Source organism: Mobula birostris, chromosome 8 (assembly GCF_030028105.1).
Source record: "Mobula birostris isolate sMobBir1 chromosome 8, sMobBir1.hap1, whole genome shotgun sequence".
NCBI classification, from domain to species: Eukaryota; Metazoa; Chordata; class Chondrichthyes; order Myliobatiformes; family Myliobatidae; genus Mobula; species Mobula birostris.
In genome coordinates, this window is record NC_092377.1 from 158562125 (window position 1) to 158585822 (window position 23698).

General features: G+C 45.8%; 1 protein-coding gene across 8 annotated transcripts in view; it reads right to left on the reverse strand.

Moving 5' to 3' along the window:
• Positions 1-23698, reverse strand: part of LOC140201862 (ankyrin-1-like) — a 302101-nt gene that overhangs the window by 156582 nt on the left and 121821 nt on the right. For 7 of the 8 annotated variants that reach the window (XM_072266608.1, XM_072266605.1, XM_072266601.1 and 4 more), the window contains exons 5-8: positions 16968-17066; positions 13202-13387; positions 7281-7379; positions 5381-5479 (exon numbers count right to left, since the gene is read on the reverse strand). In XM_072266608.1, the coding sequence (XP_072122709.1) occupies positions 5381-5479; positions 7281-7379; positions 13202-13387; positions 16968-17066 (483 nt within the window). The remainder of the gene's footprint in view (positions 1-5380; positions 5480-7280; positions 7380-13201; positions 13388-16967; positions 17067-23698) is intronic. The other variant, XM_072266606.1, reaches the window with a different exon arrangement.

Here is a 23698-nt window from a genome sequence, read left to right on the forward strand (position 1 = left end):
ATTCAAAGAAAAATATCAAGCGGCCTACCCCCAACGTACAAAAAAACAAAACATCTTTTGAAGATCTATTATAATCCATTATCCTTACCTGCCCACATTAATTTTAATTAGGGTGCTCAAGTAAGGCTTTTCCATTTGAAACCTACACGAACGTCCACATTTCGTACGAAGTTTCTGGATGCTTTTAGAGTCATAGAAAAGTACAGCACAGAAACAGGCCCTTCAGTCCATCTAGTCTGTGCTGAACCATTTAAACAGCTTAATCCCATCCACTTGCACGTGAACCATAGCCCTCCATGCCCCTCACATCCATGTACCTATCCAACTCTCTCAAACATTGAAATTGAGCTTGCACGCATTTCTTGGAGTCTTAGAGAGATGTAGCGAGGATTTAGGCCCCTTGAACAATGATGTCCACACTAAACATCAACCATCCATTTTACACCAACCCTTCAGCAATCTCGATTCCTTTTTTATCCTCCATGTTCCCATCAACTGTTTCAAATTCACAGGAAACTCCAGCAGAACAACATGAGAGAGGTCTGGAGGGGGATGAGGACCATCACTGGATTCCGGCAAACTAGCAACAGAGGAGCAGAAGGCAGTGTGGACAGGGCCAACGAACTTAATCTGTTCTTTAACAGATTTGACAGTGTGGCCCCTGCCCATCCCCCATATGAGTCATCTGTTGTTGGCCCTCAACCAACACATATTCCACTCTCCCCTCCTACCCCTCCTCACCGTCCCCCACCCTGCTCTCATGACTATACCCCTCCCCCACACGAAACCACCACGGTGTGCTTCACAGCTTTACAGGCGAGAAGACTGCTGAAACGTCTCAACTCAAGCAAGGCTGCAGGACCGGATGGTGTCAGTACCAGGGTGCTCAAAGCCTGTGCCCCTCAGCCATGTGGAGTACTTTGCCATGTATTCAACTTGAGCCTGAGGCTCCGGAGGATTCCTGTATTGTGGAAGACGTCCTGCCTCGTCCTTGTGCCGAAGACGCTGCGCCCCAGTGGCCTCAATGACTACAGACCAGTGGCGTTGACCTCCCACATCAAGAAGACCCTGGAGAGAGTTGTTCTGGAGCTGCTCCGGCCTATGGTCAGGCCACACTTAGATCCCCTCCAGTTCGCCTACCAGCCCTGATTAGTTGAGGATGCCATTGTCTACCTGCTGAACCATGTCTACGCCCATCTGAACAAGCCAGCGAGCACTGTGAGGGTCATGTTTTTGACTTCTCCAGTGCGCTCAACACCATCCGCCCTGCTCTGCTGGGAGAGAAGCTGACAGCGATGCAGGTGGATGCTTCCCTGGTATCATGGATTCTTGATTACCTGACTGGCAGACCACAGTACGTGTGCTTGCAACACTGTGTGTCTGACAGAGTGATCAGCAGCACTGGGGCTCCACAGGGGACTGTCTTGTCTCCCTTTCTCTTCACCATTTACACCTCGGACTTCAACTACTGCACAGAGTCTTGTCATCTTCAGAAGTTTTTGGATGACTCTGCCATAGTTGGATGCATCAGCAAGGGAGATGAGGCTGAGTACAGGGCTACGGTAGGAAACTTTGTCACATGGTGTGAGCAGAATTATCTGCAGCTTAATATGAAAAAGACTAAGGAGCTGGTGGTAGACCTGAGGAGAGCTAAGGTACCGGTAACCCGTTTCCATCCAAGGGGTCAGTGTGGACATGGTGGAGGATTACAAATACGTGGGGATACGAATTGACAATAAACTGGACTGGTCAAAGAACAGTGAGGCTGTCTACAAGAAGGGTCAGAGCTGTCTCTATTTCCTGAGGAGACTGAGGTCCATTAACATCTGCCGGACGATGCTGAGGATGTTCTACGAGTCTGTGGTGGCCAGTGCTATCATGTTTGCTGTTGTGTGCTGGGGCAGCAGGCTGAGGGTGGCAGACACCAACAGAACCAACAAACTCATTCGTAAGGCCAGTGATGTTGTGGGGATGGAACTGGACTCTCTCACGGTGGTGTCTGAAAAGAGGATGCTGTCTAGGTTGCATGCCATCTTGGTCAATGTCTCCCATCCACTACATAATGTACTGGGTGAGCACAGGATTACATTCAGCCAGAGACTCATTCCACCAAGATGCAGCACAGAGCATCATAGGAAGTCATTTCTGCCTGTGGTCATCAAACTTTACAACTCCTCCCTTGGAGGGTCAGACATCCTGAGCCATTAGGCTGGTCCTGGACTTATTGCATAATTTACTGGCATAATTTACATATTACTATTTAACTATTTATGGTTCTATTACTATTTATTGTTTATGGAGCAACTGTAACGAAAACCAATTTCCCCCGGGATTAATAAAGTATGACTATGACTATTCTCCCACCCACAGACCAGGGGTAATTTACAGTGGTCAACTAAGTTATCAATCCAGCTGTCTTTGGCATGCGGGAATTAACCCATGAAGTCACGGGAGTATATGCAAATCACATGTAGGTCAGGACTGAGCTTGGGTTTCTGGCACTGTGACTCCATTACCTGCGCAACTCATTACACCCTTGACCAAAAATTTTATTCTTTTGTCATCTCCAGACATCAAGCAAGCTAATCTACAGTGCCAAGACTTCCTCACTCTTCTTTTTCAACACAGTATAGTTTAGTTAAGGGGTGGCAAACCTTTTTGAAAAGCAGTGCCCAAATTGCTGATAATTTTCTCAAATATTCTCTTGTGTGCCATGGTAATTTTGAGTAGAGATTACACTGAACAATAAAGATTTTGCTTCCTGAATACTTTTGGGTCTATCTTGTGGATTTTGGGCTGCTGATCATGAAAATCACGACAAAACTTCTCTATCACACACTATTTTTAAAAAATCACTATATTTGTTATTTCAATTCATAACTTAAGTCAGAATAATTTATGCCAAGATTTTTGGTCCACAAATCAAATGGATCATCAATGATAGGCAAATCAAAAGAACTTTGAGTGGGACCAGAGAAAATCACATGGCAGGCATTCAAGGATGTTGTTGAAAATTTTCTAGGCAACTACAGAGCATCAAACTATGTGCAGCTGGTTGACAACATGGTTTTCAAGCATACAAGACCATGAAGTGCAACATGTTACTAAAGATTGATTTTCTACATTCGCATTTAGATTTCTTCCCTGCCAATCGTGGTGTTGTCAGTGGTGAGCACGGTGAAAGGTTTCACCAGGACATTGCGGTCATGGAGAAACAGAATCAGGGCAACTGGAATCCATCAAAGCTGGGTGATTATTGTTGGATACTTAAGCAAGAAGCCTCAGACACTGAGCACAAATGAAAATCGTCAACAAAACATTTTTAGCTTCATTGAACAACTGCAAAGTATCAGCACTATTATGCAGTTAAACACTTATATTCAGTAAAAGTTAATTTCTTGTTTCTCCAAAATTCCTATGTGATACAAGTAGTTTGAAATTATATTTGCTTCAGCTTCAACTGGTCTATCATAAGCAAAAAAATAATTTCTGAGAAAGCAACACTTGAAAAAATTGTTGTCCAGTGTTATCACTGATTGATGAATTTAGTAACGATAATTATGGACCTTTTTTAAGAAAATGAGTCCTGTTGTGTATTTATATGTATTCATTGTTTTATTGTCAATTAAAATATAACAGAGATAGATTAAAATCAATGAAGCATTTTAGAAAACCTGTTCAAAAATTATTAATATTAATCTTTTAAGGACAATTGAGTAATAACCATATTTCTAAAGACAACTATTACTATAGCTGTTTGCTATCCAGATTCTGATGTGAACATCAGGCCTGCAAGGATTTCAAAACGTATCACCCAGTATCACATGTTCTCACAACCATCTAGGTGGCGCCAAACCACCATGGGGTGATTCCTATGAAAACATCTCACATTTCTCGGGTTGTAAAAAAATCATTTGCTGCTTCACTAAGCAGTAAAAATAATCATTATTTGTCTTTTTATAATGGGTGGGGCTTATAGAATTGAGGGGCAGCACTAAAACAAATTTTCTGCACATGCCGTCTTAGGCTTGTGCACCCATAGGCTCCCACGTTAATCCTACGTACTGATTGAACAGTAGCGGGGTGGCGGGATGGAGATACAACTATACCAAAGGAGGTGTGAGGTGCTCCTTCCCTCTTCTAGCCTGCAGGTCACCCTTGGGCAAGGTGTAGCACCTGCTTAGCCCCAACAATCAGGGTCATGTGAAGTCATGGGAGCGGGTGGTGCATATCACAAGTCCTGGTTATGCGACCACTGATGCCAGGCAGACGATCTCTGAGAGTATTGATCGTGGCTGGGGTCACCCGTCTTGTAAAGGCTGTCCAGAAGAAGGCAATGGCAAACCACTTCTGTACTTTATGGTCATGAATAAAGGAAGGAACAGGAACAGCAGTGTGAGGGGTGTCTTTCCCACAGGCAGCAATCCCTCGCAGATTAGGGACAGGCGGAAGATCATGCCCATCTACATCATACGACACGGCACATAATGATGATGATGATGATGATGATGATGATGATGACTGTTTGAACAGCTCCTAATGGCCCTATGATAATAATACTAAGCTCTCCCTGTTTGGTCCTCTACCTATGGAAGTGAATAGAGCCTTGATGTTATAATGCCATTTTCAACTAGCAATGGAGACTAGGAAAGTCAAGAGGTTAAAACCTCTTCCTTAAATGATTCAGCAATGTGAAATTAAAAGGAATTATGTATATAATTTATAGCAGAACTTAATTATGTATTAATAGCAAACAATCTGCAGGAGGAACTCAAACGCTCAAGCAATTATTGAGGTGGTGGGGGAGGAATTGTCAATGTCTCTCACTGAAACCCTGCAGGGTTCTGCAAGGTCTCAACACCAAGAATTGACAATTCTTTCACCTCCCCCCCCCATGATGCTATTTGACCTGTTGAGTTCCTCCAGCAGGTCACTTATTGCTCCAGATTCCAGCATCTGCTGTCTCTTGTGTTTCTTCCTCCTAACAACATAGTACGTTGGGAGTGTAAGTATGATCTTATGGCAACTGTAAAGTTGCATCAAAACTTCCCAAGCTTTACACTGTACATTGCAAAGCAGTAAAGGTTTTCATTCCATCAACTTTCTAATCTCCTGCTAACTTCTTGTGATCATGTGATCAGTCCAATTTATATGAAGTTGTCACATTTTGTCGTCTTCCTGCTCTAACTGCCTTCTAAAATGATAAAGGATGTGTTCAAAGCCTTCTTTTCCTTACTCTGCTTATTAATTTCATATCTGAGATCCCAATGTTTAATTTAGATGCTTTTCCCTTTCATCCACTTCTGGAAAGTTTGAATAGTGCATACTATCATTGAGAGGTGCCTTTGTTCCTTAGAGGTCAGCCCCTAATTGCACTTACCTTTGTCCGTGCATCAATCTGAGCTTCACGATCCAGCAGGAACCTAACCATATTTGTGTTCCCTCTTCGGGAGGCAATGTGTAGTGCTGTGATTCCATTCTGAACACAATGAAGAAAAAAATATTAAAAAATAGATAGGGTTATAGAGTCATACAGCCCTTCAGCTCTCCATTGTCTATGCCAACAATGGAGAGTTTCCAGAGGAGGTTCATGAGAATGATCCCAAGAATGAAAGAGTTAACGTATGAGGAGTGTTTGATGGCTCTGGGCCTGTACTCTCTGGGGTTTAGAGAATGAGGGGGATATCTCAGTAAAATAAGTCAAGTATTAAAAAACCTAGATAGAGAGGACATGCAGAAGATATTTCCATCAGTAGGTGAGTCTACAGCTTCAGAATACAGGGACGTCCCTTTAGAACAGAGACAAAGGGGAATTTCTTTAGCCAGAGGGTGGTGAATTTGTGGAATTCGTTGCCACAGATAGCTGTGGAGGATAAGTCATTGGATATATTTAAAGCAGAGGTTGATTGGTGGTATGTAGATAGGGAGTACTCTTAGTAAGGGCATCAAAGGTTACAGGGAGCAGGCAGGAGAATAGGGTTGAGAGGGATAGTAAATCGACCATGACTCAATGGCGGATCAGACTCAATGGGCCCAATGGCCTAATTCTGCTCCAATGACTTATGGTCTTACGAGGAGAAAACCTTTGCAACAGGAATTATGGTCATGAATTTAAATCATATCGCCATGTTGCCCAGTTTTGAATTTCCTCCTGGTAGTAATGAAGGATCCACAACTGTATGCAATGCAGTTCCCAATTCTGCACAAGCCTCACCACCTCAAACCACACCCCCCACCCCAATCACATGCAATGGCTGAGAAACGGTGGAGTGATGCCTGAGCTGGAGACATGAAATGGGTGCCAGGGTGTTCCACCTAATTGGCAGTGCAGACATAGTCTCCATCAATCACACAAAGGTGTTCATCACCTGGGCCAGGAACAGTCTTGGATGCTTTGCTTGTTCAGGTAGCAGGTTTAACACTCCACATCCAAAACTGTAGCGTACAGATACAGATGGGGGTGAGAGATGCTCTTTAAAGGTACCACAGAGATTCGGTAAGTTTGTGGAAACACTCAAATGGAGTTGGGTCTGGGACAGACCCTGTAGCTTTATTGAAGGTGGGACGAGGACTTGCACAAGCCAGCTCTGAGTTCAAAGAACAAGATGACTCCTCCATCAGAGTTGTGTGAATTTACATTCCAGGAGGTTTTCTTAAAAAAAACATTCACCTTTGTTGACAAATTGTGAATGTTGCCTGTCAGGTCATACACTCGACCGGATTCACGGTTTTAACTGTTTTCTGTGCTATTGTGAACTGCAGGAAGGTGCTTCGGTCTGAGGCAACCACACCCTTTCCGGAGGTGCAGATGGTTCACAACGTCAGGTTTGCCTTTCCTTGCCATGGGGACTGGGAAAGGCTTTGGCACTGGATGCCCAGGTTTCCCTGGTTTGTAGATTTTTTTTAAAGATTCGCACTATTTGTCACATTAAACATCGCAACAGAGTGAAATGTGTCTTTTGCTTCAACAACCAACACCGTCCAAGGCGTTCTCCCAGCACCAACACAGCATGCCCACGAGCTACAAACCCATGTGTCTGGAATGTGGGAGGAAACCGGAGCACCCAGAGGAAACCCACGCCACCGCAGGCAGAGTGTTCAGCTCATTACAAGCAGCAATGGGAATTGAATCCTCATAGCTGGCACTGTAAAACTTAACAATATTGTGCCACCCAATGAAGGGCAGCAGCCAGGGAGGGGGAGGGGTGGTGGTGGGGCAATGAGAAGTCCGAGGAATACCACACAGACAGCAGAGAGCCAAACCTCCCACTAGGACCTACCTTGGGAGTGAAGTTGACGTTGGCCCCTCTGGTCAGCAGCATGTGAGCCACGTTCAGATTCTCATAGTGTGCTGCGATGTGGAGCGGAGTGAAGCCGGTCTGAAATGAGAATGGAGAGCAGGTCTCAGTATCTTGTGAGGCTGCAGGAGCAGAGACACCCCAGTCATTACCGAAGTCTGCCAGAACAAAGCATTAGAGCAAATATCTGTGTTCAATTAGATGTAATGGCCCATTAGCCTCACCCATCCTTTCCAGAGTGCACTCTTATCCATAATTGAGTGTAGACCTGGCATCAAAGAAGCAGTTATATGGGCTCTTGTGGATCCTGTGGGATGCTGATGGTCCAGGCAAACCACAAGGAATGCAGGAGTCAGAAAAGATTTCCACATTGGAGTATTGTCAATACCATCAATAATTTCAAGTGGCTGACTGTGGTGATCATGGGTGTGTTTCTGCTGTTGCTGTTGCCTAAAGACCTTCAACAAGGACAGAGCCTCTAAATCACTTCTTAAAGGCCCCCACACATAATGCTGGAGGAACTCAATGGGTCAGGCGGCATCTATGGAGAGGAATAAACAGTCGGCGTTTCAGGCTGAGACTGCACTTTTTGTGTGTGTTCCTCAATATTTCCAGCTTCTGCAGAAACTCTCGTGTTTTTCTTAAAGGCCATCAATACTCAACAAACAGCATAACAAATGCCAGACCATGTGCCACACACACAATTCTTAAAGGGTTCCTAACACACACACACACTTATATAAGATCAGAACCAGGTTAAATATCACTGGCATATGTCATGAAAGTTGTTATCTTTGTGGAAGCAGCTTTATATAATAAGTATATATATAAAATAGAAATAAAAAAGTAGTGAGGAGGTGCTCATGGGTCCAATGTTCAGCCAGAAATTGGATGGCAGAGGGGAAGAAGCTGTTCCTGAATCGTTGAGTGTGTGCCTTCAGGCTCCTGTACCTTGTCCCTGGTGGTGACAATGAGAAGAGGGCACATCCTGGGTGATGGGGGTCTTTAATGATGGACGTACCTTTTTGTGGCATCGCTCCTTACAGATGTCCTGGATACTAGTGCCCATGATGGAGCTGACTAAGTTCATAACTTTCTGCAGCTTCTTTTGATCCTGTGCAGTAGCTCCCCCACCCCCCATACCAGATGGTGATGCAGCCAGTTAGAACACTCTGCAGATCTACATCTGTAGAAATTTGTGAGTGTCTTTGGTGTACGACACTGGAATAAGCCCTTTGTCTCATATTTTCATGCTAAGTTAATTACGGGAATGACATCTAATCTTTTCCGTCTCCATGTGGTCCATATCTCTCTGCATATTCATGTGCCTACCGGTACCTAAACACCACTGTCATATCTGCCTCTATCATGAGCTATAGTCACCTCTTCCAGGCACTCACCACTCTCTGTTTAAAAAAACTTGCCCAGCACATCTCCTTTGAAATATCTCCCATCACTTTAAACGTAGGCCATCTCGTATTGGGGTTAGTTAGCCCAGCCCTTTGTTTAATCGTCCATTAACACACCAGAATGCCATTGTACTCTGGAAGTACAAATGAAGACCACAATGCCCCTCCCCACTACTCTTCACGTGGCTTTCCTCACTTCCTTGACTGGGAATAAGGATGGTAGCCCAGTTCTGAAAAAAGTCTTCATCAATTCCCAAAGTGCAAGCTTCAGGAGACCAGGATTGGGTAACACCATTCCTAACTCTTACACTGCCTCTGCAGATAACCTTGGAAACTCATTTGATTTGTTTAGAGATACAGCACAGTAACAGATTCCTCCAGCCCACAAGGCCACACTGCCCAACTATGCCCCTGTCATCAATTAACCTACTAATCTATATGTCTTTGGAATACGGGAGGAAACCGCAGCACCTGGAAGAAACCCACATAGTGATGGGCAGAATGTATGATCTCTTCACAGACAGCAGCTGTGGGGGAGGAGGAGGTGTACCTGCTGGCAGGTGATAGGTGAGACCAGGTGAGGGGGAAGGAGTACAAGAGGGCAGGTGATAGGTGAGACCAGGTGAGGGGGAAGGAGTACGAGCTGGCAGGTGATAGGTGAGACCAGGTGAGGGGGAAGGAGTACAAAAGGGCAGGTGATAGGTGAGACCAGGTGAAGGGGAAGGAGTACGAGCTGGCAGGTGATAGGTGCGACCAGGTGAGGGGGAAGGAGTACAAGCTGGCAGGTGATAGTTGAGACCAGGTGAGGGGGAAGGAGTACAAGACGCCAGGTGATAGGTGAGACCAGGTGAGGGGGAAGGAGTACAAGACGCCAGGTGATAGGTGAGACCAGATGAGGGGAAGGAGTACAAAAGGGCAGGTGATAGGTGAGACCAGGTGAGGGGGAAGGAGTACAAGCTGGCAGGTGATAGGTGCGACCAGGTGAGGGGGAAGGAGTACAAGCTGGCAGGTGATAGTTGAGACCAGGTGAGGGGGAAGGAGTACAAGACGCCAGGTGATAGGTGAGACCAGGTGAGGGGGAAGGAGTACAAGACGCCAGGTGATAGGTGAGACCAGATGAGGGGAAGGAGTACGAGCTGGCACGTGATAGGTGAGACCAGGTGAGGGGGAAGGAGTATGAGCTGGCAGGTGATAGGTGCAAACAGGTGGGGGGAAGGAGTACGAGCTGGCAGGTGATAGGTGAGACCAGATGAGGGGAAGGAGTACGAGCTGGCAGGTGATAAGTGAGACCAGATGAGGGGAAGGAGTATGAGCTGGCAGGTGATAGGTGAGACCAGGTGAGGGGGAAAGAGTACGAGCTGGCAGGTGATAGGTGAGACCAGGTGAGGGGGAAGGAGTACGAGCTGGCAGGTGATAGGTGAGACCAGGTGAGGGGGAAGGAGTACGAGCTGGCAGGTGATAGGTGAGACCAGGTGAGGGGGAAGGAGTACGAGCTGGCAGGTGATAGGTGAGACCAGATGAGGGGAAGGAGTACGAACTGGCAGGTGATAGTTGAGACCAGGTGAGGGGGAAGGAGTACAAGACGGCAGGTGATAGTTGAGACCAGGTGAGGGGGAAGGAGTACAAGACGGCAGGTGATAGGTGAGACCAGGTGAGGGGGAAGGAGTACAAGATGCCAGGTGATAGGTGAGACCAGATGAGGGGAAGGAGTACGAACTGGCAGGTGATAGTTGAGACCAGGTGAGGGGGAAGGAGTACAAGACGCCAGGTGATAGGTGAGATCAGATGAGGGGAAGGAGTACGAGCTGGCACGTGATAGGTGAGACCAGGTGAGGGGGAAGGAGTACGAGCTGGCAGGTGATAGGTGCGACCAGGTGGGGGAAAGGAGTGCGAGCTGGCAGGTGATAGGTGAGACCAGGTGAGGGGGAAAGAGTACGAGCTGGCAGGTGATAGTTGAGACCAGGTGAGGGGGAAGGAGTACAAGACGCCAGGTGATAGGTGAGACCAGATGAGGGGAAGGAGTACGAGCTGGCAGGTGATAGGTGAGACCAGGTGAGAGGGAAAGAGTACGAGCTGGCAGGTGATGGGTGAGACCAGGTGAGGGGAAGGAGTACGAACTGGCAGGTGATAGTTGAGACCAGGTGAGGGGGAAGGAGTACAAGACGGCAGGTGATAGGTGAGACCAGGTGAGGGGGAAGGAGTACAAGACGCCAGGTGATAGGTGAGACCAGATGAGGGGAAGGAGTACGAGCTGGCACGTGATAGGTGAGACCAGGTGAGGGGGAAGGAGTACGAGCTGGCAGGTGATAGGTGCGACCAGGTTGGGGGGAAGGAGTACGAGCTGGCAGGTGATAGGTGAGACCAGGTGAGGGGGAAGGAGTACGAGCTGGCAGGTGATAGGTGAGACCAGGTGAGGGGGAAGGAGTACGAGCTGGCAGGTGATAGGTGAGACCAGATGAGGGGAAGGAGTACGAACTGGCAGGTGATAGTTGAGACCAGGTGAGGGGGAAGGAGTACAAGACGGCAGGTGATAGGTGAGACCAGGTGAGGGGGAAGGAGTACGAGCTGGCAGGTGATAGGTGAGACCAGATGAGGGGAAGGAGTACGAACTGGCAGGTGATAGTTGAGACCAGGTGAGGGGGAAGGAGTACAAGATGGCAGGGGATAGGTGAGACCAGATGAGGGGATGGAGTACGAGCTGGCAGGTGATAGGTGAGACCAGGTGAGGGGGAAAGAGTACGAGCTGGCCGGTGATAGGTGAGACCAGGTGAGGGGGAAGGAGTACGAGCTGGCAGGTGATAGGTGAGACCAGGTGAGGGGAAGGAGTATGAACTGGCTGGTGATAGTTGAGACCAGGTGAGGGGGAAGGAGTACAAGACGGCAGGTGATAGGTGAGACCAGGTGAGGGGGAAGGAGTATGAGCTGGCAGGTGATAGGTGAGACCAGATGAGGGGAAGGAGTACGAACTGGCAGGTGATAGGTGAGACTAGGTGAGGGGGAAGGAGTACGAGCTGGCAGGTGATAGGTGAGATCAGATGAGGGGAAGGAATACGAGCTGGCAGGTGATAGGTGAGACCAGGTGAGAGGGAAGGAGTACGAGCTGGCAGGTGATAGGTGAGAGCACATGAGGGGTGAAAGAGTACAAGCTGGGTCTATAGCTCTGCGAATTCTTTCAGTGCACACTGTTGGATGAGGATCTAAATTGCCATTTTTCTTGTACACTTTCTTTGTGCTTGCTTCAGGTAATCACAAGTTTGTCTGTAAATGTTCAGTGGATTTTTAGTAATATGTCGTGTAGCTGATTCTGTATTTTTTGCAGGTTCTTTGCCAAGTAGAGTAAACTGACATTCTCAAGGCTGCTCTTATCAAGGAATTTCCATATCTGTCTGGTTTGAGTTAGTTTTCAGTATAAGGTGACCTCTGGTTGAACACCCAAGTAGGGCAGTCTTTCATTGGTTCTATTATGGTTATTATTCTACAGATTTATTAAGTACGTCCACAAGAAAATGAATCTCAGGGTTGTACAGTATATGGTGACATATATATGCACTTTGATAATAAATGTACTTTAAACTTTCAACACAACTTCCTTGTCCCTTCCTTTTCTTCTTTCTTCAGTTCTTACAGTAGACTGAACTGATTACTGTTACTTTATTGTTATGACTGTGTCATAAAATGGCTATAACCACACGATTTGTTCCTCATTCTCGACTTCTGAACTCTCAGGCCAATATTATCTCCACATCCAACAACACAAAGTCCTTTTTGAATGAGGATTTCTACAGTACTGTGCAAAAGTCTTAGGCACATACAGTATATGCAGCTAGGGTGCCTAAGTCTTTTTGCCCAATACGGTATTTGTCAACATGGAGCGGAGAGCAAGTCTGTAAATCTGGAGGGAGCAAAGGATGTTGGGTATGGTGAGGGTGGAGTGACATGGGAGGGGTGTGGGACAGGTGGCAGAGAAGGAGTGCCAGGGGCAGGAGTGGTGGGGTGGATGCAGACACAGCCAGCCCTGAGACACCAGGCAAGGACAATTGATTCCAAACAATTGGTTTATTGGTCATTACAGAATGTCTCTCATGCTTCCCACTCCCTCCACTCTCCCTTCACCTTTTCCCCACCATGATTTCCCTCTCCCTGCCCCATTCCCACTCAGCCCACAACAGAGTCAGTCCATATCAGAATCAGGTTTATCATCACATGATAAACATATGTCATGATAAACACATGTCATGAAATTTGTTTTTTTTGTGGCTGCAGTACAGTGCAATACATAAAATTACTACAATACTGCGTAAAGGTCTTAGGTACCATATACTGTATATATGCCTAAGACTTTTGCACAGTACTGCACCTCTACAACTTGTCTGACAGTGGGTTCCAGGCAGCCAGCAGACACATGCCATGTGCTGGAGGAACTTAGCAATTCAGGCAGAATAAATAGTGGCCATTTCTGAATGAGACCCTTCATCAGGACAGGCAAATGTTTACCTTGGACAGCACGTCAGGGTTGGGGTCGTTCTGCAGGAGGACAGCTGCAGTCCGTGTGTCATCATTCCGTGCAGCGATGTGCAAGGCAGGCAGGCACACCTTCCCCTTCGTCCCGTGGTTTATCAAGTGAGCCACCACGCTCTCGTGCCCCTGCTGTAGTGCAACGGCCAAGGGTGTGAATCCATCCTGGGACAACACAGAAACAAAACCGTGAGACCACCGAGGTGCTAGTTTATACAGAGAAATATGCGGAACTCCTTTTGTCTTGTCAGTCTCCCCTCTCGCCGTGTGACACCTCTCTGCTCCTTTATTAGGGAGACAGAGAAAGAGAGAGAGGGAGAGAGAGAGAGAGAGAGGGGTACGTTGAGTTGTCCGATGAACGAATACTTTTTGCTGTACTGCAGATCATGGTCTTTTCCGGGGACTTTGCTATTGCTTGCTGGGTGGGTGGAGGCTGCTGAAGTCAGTGGGGGGGTAAGTCAATGCGTTGTTGCTGCTTGTGTATAGGAGGGAAGGAATAGAGGGGTTTGGGGGTTCTAATGTTTTCACTGTTACTCATTCTTTGATGTACTCTTCATTTTTGTGGACGTCTGTGAAGAACAAGAATTTCAAGTTGTATTATTGTATATCTTATCTGATATTAAATGTTACTATTGAACTAATGAACAATGCAAGGGAAAGGGAAATGCATTGTCTATCACTGATGTCTTTGACCACGTGATAGTAGAGCAGAAATAAGCCATTTGGCCCAACAATTCCACTCCACCATTCAGTCAAAGCTGATTTACTTTCCCTCCCAACCCCATTCTTTCATCTTCTGCCTGTAACAAATTAAGTATCCATCAACCTCTTCTTTACCCAATGACTTGGCCTCCACAGCTGTCTGTGGCAATGAATTCCATAAATTTACCACCTTCTAGCTAAATAAATTCCTTCTCATAATGGGACATCCTTCTGTTCTGAGGCTGTGCCCTGTGGTCATAGGCTCTCCTACTGATGGAAACATTGTCTCCATGTACACTTTATCTAGCTCTATTAACATTCAGTAGGCTTCAATGAGATCTTCTCCTTCATTCTTCTAAAATCTACTGAGTACATGCACCAAGCCCTCAAATGTTTCTCATTAATCCTTTCATTCCTGATATCATTCTCACAAACCTCCTCTGGACCCTCTCCAACACCAGTACATCCTTTCTTAGACATAGGGCCCAAAACTGCTCACAATACTCCAAGTGTGGTCTGAAAAATGTTTTCTAAGATCTCAGCATCATGTCCTTGCTTTTATATTCCAGTCCACTCAAAATGAACGCACCATTGCATTTGTTGATATCCAATTATTTCAAACAGAAACCATCTTTGTATTGGTACAATACTAGTCATGTACAGCAGGGAAGCTGGCCCATTGACCTAATTCACCCATGCCGACCAAGATGTCTATCTGAGCTCGTCCCATTTGGTCTATATCCCTCTGAAACTATCCTATCTATAGTCCTGACCACGACACACAAAATGCAGGAGGAATTCAGCGAACCTGGTAGCTTCCACGGATGAGTATAAATAGTCGGGCCAACACCCTTCATCAGGACTGGGAAGGAATGGAGCAGAAGTCAGAATAAGAAGGCAGGGGAAGATGGAAATGAGAAAGTTGTGTCTTGTGTCCTGATGCAGGATTCGATCCGAAGCACAGGGAAAGTTTGAAAAGGTTAGCACTTCATTCCCTGGAGCATAGGTGAAAGTGGGGAGATCTTATACAAATTATGAGGGGGATCGATAGAATGCAGACTTCACCCCCTCGGGTTGTGTGAGGCTAGAACTAGAGACAATAGATTTAGGGTGAAAGGTAAAATATTTAAGGGATACCTGAGGGGGAAACCTCTTCACTCAGAGGGTGGTGCGAGTGAGGAAAGAGCTGCCAACAGATGTAGTGAATGTGGGATCGATTGCAACAGTTAAGAGGAATTTGGATAGGTACCTGGATGTGAGGGGAGGGCTATGGTCTGGGTTCGAGTAGACGGGACTAGGGAGAAAAACAGGTTGGCAGGGTCATTAGATGAGCTGATGGGCCTGTTTCAATGTGGTCGTGCTCCATGACTCTATAATTCTTTCCTTTCCATCACTTCGTGACTGTGACCCTTCACCCTATCTACACCATTCATTGTTTTTAAAACTCTAAATGCTCACCCTCAGCCTTCTGCGCTCCAGGGAAAAAGTTCTAGCCTATCCAGCCTCCCCGTGTCCCAGTAGCCTCCTCGTGAATCTTTTCTGCATCCTTTCCAGCTCGGTGACGTAGCCTTAAAGTGGGGGTGGAAGATTTGCAAAGGACCCGAGGGGAAACCTTTTCATGCAGAGGAGGGCCAGTATATGGAATGAGATGATGGAGAAAGTGGTTGAGGCAGACACGGTAACAAGATTTAAAAGACATTTGGAAATATGCATGAATAGGAAAGGTTGAAACATTGAGAATTAACTTTACTTGCCATATACAGTACTGTGCAAAAGTCTGAGGCCCATATATATAGCTAGGGTGCCTAAGACTTTTACAAGGTACTGTATTTGTCAATGGGGAGTGATGGGCGAGTTTGTAAATCTGGCAGGAGTCATAGTCATACTTTATTGATCCCAGGAGAAATTGGTTTTCGTTACAGTTGCACCATAAATAGTAATAAAACCATAAATAGTTAAATAGCAAAGGATGTTGGAAATTGTGAGGGTGGAGAGCCACAGGAGGGGTGTGGGGTAGGTGGCAGAGAAGGAGTGGCATGTTTGGGGGGGAGGTTGGTTGGCGCAGGTGCAGACACATCTAGTCCTTTGTCATCAGGCAAGGGCATTTGACTCCAAACAATTGGCTTATTGATCATTACAGAATGTTTCTCTGGTGCTCACTCCTTACCCTTCTCCCAACCATGATTCCCCTCTCCCTGCCCCCTTCCCACTCTCAGTCCACAATAGAGACCCATATCAGAATCAGGTTTATCATCACTCACATTTGTCATGAAATTTGTTTTGTTTTGAGGCAGCAGTACAGTGCAATACATAAAATCACTACAGTACTGTGCAAGAGTCTTAGGCACCCTGGTTTTCTATGTGCCTAAGACTTTTGCACAGTACTCTGTATCAGGAATTTGCTGTGGGTGTTGGTGTGACATGCAAAAAACAACAACATTCAGCTATTCTGAAGAATAAAGAATTATATAAAAATAAGTTAGAGGTTAAAGCATGGCATTGAATAAAATGTACGTAACTACAAAAATAATGGCATGTATTTACAATATAAACAGCATTGCAAACAGTGGTTTAAGCTGTTTACAATGTAGTGCAGTGACTGACGTAATAGATAGAGGGGGGTGGGGAGCTAACTAGAATGGCTGATCAGATGAGCTGCCTGGGGAGAGGAACTTTTATGATGATGTTAAGTTTTAATTTTAATAGACCCCTAGCACTTTCCAGTCAGAGGTTTTGGAAAAGGCGGTTTGCAGGGTGGGAAATGTGTTTTTAAAATGTCTTTTAAATGATGTTAATAAGTCTGACTCAACCATTTTCTTGGCAGATATATGCAACCAATGCAAGTAAATGGGATTAGCTCAGTTGGGCAACCTGGTTGTGAAGGACGAGTTGGGCCACGGGGCCTGTCTCTGTGCTGTATAACTTCATGACTCTAAGACGTTGGAGGAGGTAGAGGCCTCTTTGTGTCAGGCTCCTGGTACCCACCCTCAGACTGGGCCAAGGCAAGGGCGGGACCATCTACGAATGGAGCATCTGGACTTGCCTCAGTTGCAATATTTTGGCTGGCGCCATTTTCGAGAAGAAACTTCATAACCTCCTGGTGGTTCTCCTGTGCTGCCATGTAAAGTGGAGTGAATCCTTTCTGTGTGGGCACAAGCAGTACAGATAACATCAGGTATGCCACCAAACTGCTAAATCAATCACCCCCCCCCTACTCTTATACAGTGGCAACTAATCATCTGTTCACCATTATCAGCTCCACCTCATTGCCAGGCATACACTCATTCATTTTTGGAAGATGTGTAGCTCAGGTGGTTGATGGTTGGGTTGAGATATTCTCTGGCAATTTGCAAACACCATGTGAGGAGACATCGTCAGTGCGAGGATGGTTGTGGTGTGTCCTCCAAATGCTTGGCCTTTATAAACTTTTCAATCAGCTGTTTGACGCCATTCCGGAAACTCAAATCTGATGTGGGGGAGGTGGGGGGGGGATCTCATTGTTGATTGGCCGTGTGGTGATCTTTGTGGATCGTGAACATCAGCTGGTTGTAAAGTGACATGACCAACTCTCCCTGGTCTCTACCCATGAAGATCGAGAGGGGTCCAAATTCAACTGGGCGTCCGTGAAAGTCATGGGGCAAGCGAACACGCGGCATGCTAGAGAATTCCTGGAAGCATGGTTTTCCACAAACAATTCTGTAAACAAACACATAGACCCCGATCCTATTTATCAGCTGATGCGGGCAAAATTCCAGACCACAAGTTCGCCACACAGCCAACCAGCAACGAGATTTCCACCCCACATCACAATTGGGTTTCTGGAATGACACTGAATCAGATGATTGAAAAGTCTATAAAGGCCGAGCACTCGGAGGACACACCACAATCGACAGCACATTGACGATGTCCCCTTGCGTGGTGGCAAAATGTTTGCAAGTAAATTGCCAAGGCTCAACCCAAATTGACAATTCAGCCCAAACATTCACTGCTCTTACGCCATGTGTGAACTTTACATTATCCACTCCAGTTGAATTGTCCACCACTAAACACTGTGTGCAGGGCACGCTTAGCAGCTGAAACCTCACTCGGATGACACTGAACAACAAAGATTCTTTGTTTTTCAAGGGCTAAAGGTGGCAGCTGGTAATGCCCAGTGTACAGAAGCTCACCGTTTCATGGTGCCAAACCTGGTAGAGGTGTTGCCTCATAGCACCTGTAACCTGACTTCAGAATATAGAATATTACAGCACAGTACAGGCCCTTTGGTCAACAATGCTGTATTGTTGTATTGACTGATGTTTATTGTTTATTTATTTATTGTTACCATTTCTTCTGGTATTTGCACAGTTTGTTATCTTCTGCATTCTGGTTGAACACCCCAGATGGGTGGTCTTTCATTGATTCTGTTATGATTATCATTCCATAGGTTTATTGAGTATGCCCACAAGGAAATGAACTTCATGGTTGTATATGGTGACAGATATGTACTTTGATAGTAAGCTTATTTTGAACTTTGACTTTAACCTACTCTGAGATCAATCTAGCCCTTCCCTCCTACATAACATTCCATTTCTTTATCTATCTATTAATTAATTTATTCATTAATTAATTGAGATACAGCATGGAATAGGCCCTTTCAGCCCTTCGAGCCACGCTACCCAGCAACCGCCTGATTTAACCCTTGCCTAATCAATGGACAATTTACAATGACCAATTAACCTACCAGCTGTGCGAGGAAACTGAGACGTCCGGAGTGAACACGTGGTCACTGAGAGAACATACAAACTCCTTACAGGCAGGGGTGGGAATTGAACCTGAGTCACTGGTACTGTAAGGCATTGTGCCAGCCAACATGATTTTAGATGATCTTTCTATCATCCTTGTGTTTAGCTAAGAGTTTCTTAAATGCCCCTAATACATCTGCATCTACCACCACCCCCTGGCAAGGTGTTTCACACAACCATTACTCTCTATATTCAGAAAAACTTACCTCTGACATCTCCCAGTGCTTTCCTCCAATCATCTCAAAATTATGCCCCCTTGTATTAGCTGTTTCTGCCCTGGAAAAAGTCTCTGGCTATTCACCCGATCTATGCCTCTTCTCATCTTGTACACCTCTATCAAGTCACCTCTCGTCCTCCTTTGCTCCAAAGAGAAAAGCCCTAGCTTGCCCAACCTATCTATGCTTTCTGATCTCGGCAGCATCTTGGTTTAGAGCAGACTTTGGCTGCTGTCCATATGGAGTTTGCATGTTCTTCCTGTGACCTTGTGGGTTTCCCCCGGGAGATTCCGTTTCCTCCCCAATCCCAAAAATATGTAGGTGGGTAGATTAGTCAGCCACTGTAAATTGCCCCTATAAGACCATAAGACATACGAGCAGAATTAGGCCATTCAGCCCATTGAGACTGCTCTGATTTATTTTTTGACTCAGCCTCATTCTCCTGCCTTCTCCCCATAACCTTTGATGCCCCTTTGTAACCAAGAACCTTTAAATATACCCAGTGTCCTGGCCTCCTCCACAACTATCTCCAGCATTAAATTCTATAGAGTCACCACACCCCGGCGAAAGAAATTCCATTTCAGTGCTGCTCATTTAACCCTCTGGTCCCAGATTCCCCTTAACTTACAGGTGGGGCAATAGAATCCAGGGGAGTTAATAGGAATTAAATAACATTAGCATAATGGATAGGACATTCTTGAAGGGCTGAAGGGCTGTTTCTGCATTGTCTGTTTCTATGAACATCCCGTCTGGACATGTTCTCCTTTCTGACAGTCTCTCACCCACAGAAATTTCAAACCCCTGTCCAATTTTGTATTGGCCCTCCTCACAAATTGTTCTCTCTACTTCCCCCTAAAACTCCACATTCACAGCCATCCCTGAAGCCTGTCACTTCCGTGAGTTTTATCGGTCTTGTGAGCGTTAGATGGAATAAAGCAATGTGAAAATATGCCATGTAACCAGTCCATCATGTACATCTGCTGGCAGAACAAGATTGGATAAGGCAATGGGACAAGCAGGGAAATGGATCAGTCACGATGAAATGGCAGAGCAGACTCGATGGGCCAAATGGCCCAATTCTCCTCCTGTATCTTATTGTCTTATTTATTCTGGGTCTAACTTGGGATAGAAATGGACGCTTATTTGCATTCATGGGCATTTCTCTGAAGTACGGAGGCCAGCTCTCGAACTTGAACTGCTTCCTCAATTCACCCCAAGGTGGCTCGTACTGCTTTGGAGCAGAAGAGATTCAGCAGATGCTGGAAGGCCAGCGCAACACGCACAAAATGCCGGAGGAACTCAGCGGATCAGGCAGCACCTATGGAGGGGAATAAACAGTTGACGTTTTTGGGCCGAGACCCTTAATCAGGACTGGAAAGGAAGGGGAAAGAAGCCAGAGTAAGATCAGGGGGTGGGCGGGGAAGGAAGGACGACAAGCTGGCAGGTGATATATTGCGGCACAGTAGTGTAATGGTTAGCAAGCGCTATACAGTACCAGCGATTCGGGTTCAATTCCTGCCACTGCCTGTAGAGAGTTTCAACGGTCTCCTAACGACTGTGAGGGTTTCCTCCAGGTGCTCCAGCTTCCTCCCACAGTCTCAGGGTGCACCGGTAGGTAGGTTAATTGGTCATTGTAAATTGTCCCATGGTTAGGCTGGGGTTAAATCGGGGTACTGCTGAGCACCGTGGCTCAAAGGGCCGGAAGGGCCTATTCCACACTGTACTATACATCAATAAGTAAATACGTGAAGCCTGGTGACTGGGAAGATGGATGGGGAGTGGGGGTTGGGGAGGGATGACATGAGGGTCTGGAAGGTGAAAGGTGGAGGAGGTAAGGGTCTGAAGAAGAAGGAATCTGATAGGAGAGGACAGTGGACAGTGGATGAAAGGGAAGGGAAAGTGGCATCAGAGAAAGAGGGGAGGGGATGGGCAGCTGAGGAGAAGGGCAAGGGTAAGAGGGGAGCTAGAATGGGGAATAGAAAAAGGGAGAAGTGGGGAGGGGGGAGAACTGCTTCTGATTGTACTCACATGAAATGTATATCCCATCTTCAAATGAAAGACTCCTGATCTCTGCAGTGTTAGCTTTAAAGCACAGCTTTCCAGAAACAGCATTAGCTGTCCTTTCACTGCAGATCTTTGCAATTAATAGGTTGTTTATCGACCAGCGAAACACACGAGCTGACTACTGATTGCATTAAATGGATTTTTAAAGATAAATAATGCTCCTTTAACAGCTAAAAAGCCAAGTCTTAATCAATATGGTTTTGATAGATAAAGCTAAAGAACATAGACACATTGATTAAGTAGATGAAGGTAAAGCTTTTTCCACCCAGACAAAATAATTCCCTTAAACTAACTGTATATTATTTATGATTGTTAATGTGTTAACACGGGAATTGGCTAAAATTACAAGGTGGAATCCTTTGTCAGTAAGTGTGAGGTGACAGATTTGATGAAAAGGAACTGAAGTACTTCTGCTGTGGTTGGAAACCATTTGGTTTGCGAGGTTCAGGGTGAATGTATATGCAACAGGTGACTACAGGGTGTCAAGAACATCAGAATACTGTCTGCCAGAATCTCTGCACAGCAGCTTTGGAATAGAAAAGGTGATCAAATGCCATTAGTGTGCTATTATAAATGTGTCACAGAAACATTTCGAATGTTGAAAGGCATGGACAGAATGGATGTGGCAAAGTTGTTTCCCATGATGGGGGAGTCTAGTACGAGAGGACATGACTTAAGGATTGAAGGGCGCCCATTCAGAACAGAAATGCGAAGAAATTTTTTTAGCCAGAGGATCTATGGAATTTGTTGCCACGGGCGGCAGTGGAGGCCAAGTCATTGGGTGTATTTAAGGCAGAGATTGATAGGTATCTGAGTAGCCAGGGCATCAAAGGTTATGGTGAGGAGGTAGGGGAGTGGGACTAAATGGGAGAATGGATCAGCTCATGATAAAATGGCAGAGAATACTCAATGGGCCTAAAGGCTGACTTCTGCTCCTTTGTCTTATGGTCTTATTATGCGTGTGCATGTTATAAAGAACTTCAGTTCCCAGTGTGCAATGCGGGCTGTTCACCCGGAACCAGAAGTGATGTAGGCGAGCTGGTTGTACGTGCTCGTGTCAAGTTGAAGCCATGACTGGAGGGTGCTGTAAATAAATATATGCTACTGTTAAACCCAAGCATAGTTTGCCTTTTATCAAGAACAAACATAACATGGTGTCAGAAGTCGGCATGAGGACTAAACATGGAGCGTAAGTTAATACCACGAGCAACTGAGAAGAACACGCTAGGTTCCGACAGAGAGTCGTTGCCGGCCAGAGAGCACATTGTGTCCTGAAGCTGCCGAAGTTGATCGGATTCACCAAGAGAATACCGAGAGAGGCCGAAAATTCAGTCTTGATAAGCAAAGTCCTCCCGCACCTCTGCAGTTTACGAGCAATTTAACAGATAACTGCAAACGCTTCAAACAGCAACTCAATATACAAAGTGTGTATTTAGATGTGAGCAGAGCCAGCGGTGTGGATGAAAAATTGAGAGCTTCTATCTTTCTACATATAATTGGTGAAGAGGTTTTGGACATCTACAACAGCTTTCAAATTGATGAGGCAGCTTTGATATTTTACACTCTGATGACAAAATTTGAGGAGTATTTTGTCTCCAATAAAACATCATGTTTGAAAGGGATAAGTTGTTTTCCTGTGACCAGACACACAGTTTTGGCTTTGACCAATACTTAGCTGAGATTAGCCACTGAGTAAGTCCTGTGTGTTTGGAGGTTTGGGAGACTCACTAGTTAGGGACAAAATAGTTTGTGAAACTTCAAATAACGGGCCAAGGGAAAGATTACTCCACGAAAAAGATTTAACGCTGGAAAAGGCTGTGGATACGTGCAGGGCAGCAGAAACCACACAATCTCAGGCTAACGCACTGCACAGGGCAGAAACAACCGTGCATGCTGTGAAAACAGAAGGGCAGGTCTCAAAGCAACAGCTAAGCAAAGAGGTAGGCTCAAACAGCAAATGCTGTTCTGCTTATGAAAAGCCCTGCAATAATTGTGGGAAGAAGGATCACTTTGCAAAGTGCTCCAAAGCTGGGGCTACCAAGAGAAAGGTGCACACTGTCGCTAAGGAAATGGAGGAAGTCTTTGCAAATTCTCTACAGACTGCTGGTGCTGGTAAGACAGGATGGATTGATCCAGTGACTGTGAATGAGACAGTAATTCCATTCAAGTTGCACCAGAGCCCAGGTGAATCTGTTGTCCATGGGCGATTACTAGACTCTCAAAGTAAAGAGCGAGATTTAGCCAGTGAAATTAGAAGTAACAGGCTACACTGGAGAGAATGTTCTAGTAAAAGGCGGCTGTATAGTGACCTTCAAGCACAAGGAGCAGAACCGAAAGGCACACTTAGTGATTGCTGAAAACTAAGCTCGACCTGATGGAACGAGCTTTCGTAGTGGCTTCACAGACAAAGGTGACCACACTTCGCTCATGGAAGAGCACGCAGATGTCTTCGAAGAGTCCAGATGCTTATCTGACGTAACTCGAGAAACTCGTAACAGCGCCCGTGAGAGCTCCACAGAGGTTATGCAAGAGAAGCACAAGAACTCCACTTTCCATAGACATCCATACCAGCTGCACCAGCATGACAGTCAGGATGCCAGTGATAAATAGAGTGATCATGATGAAGAAGACGCTAGTCTTGCTTCCACATCATGCAGTTTTGGTTCAAAATCTGTCTCTCATTGACTTCAAGTGAGATGAGTTATTAACTT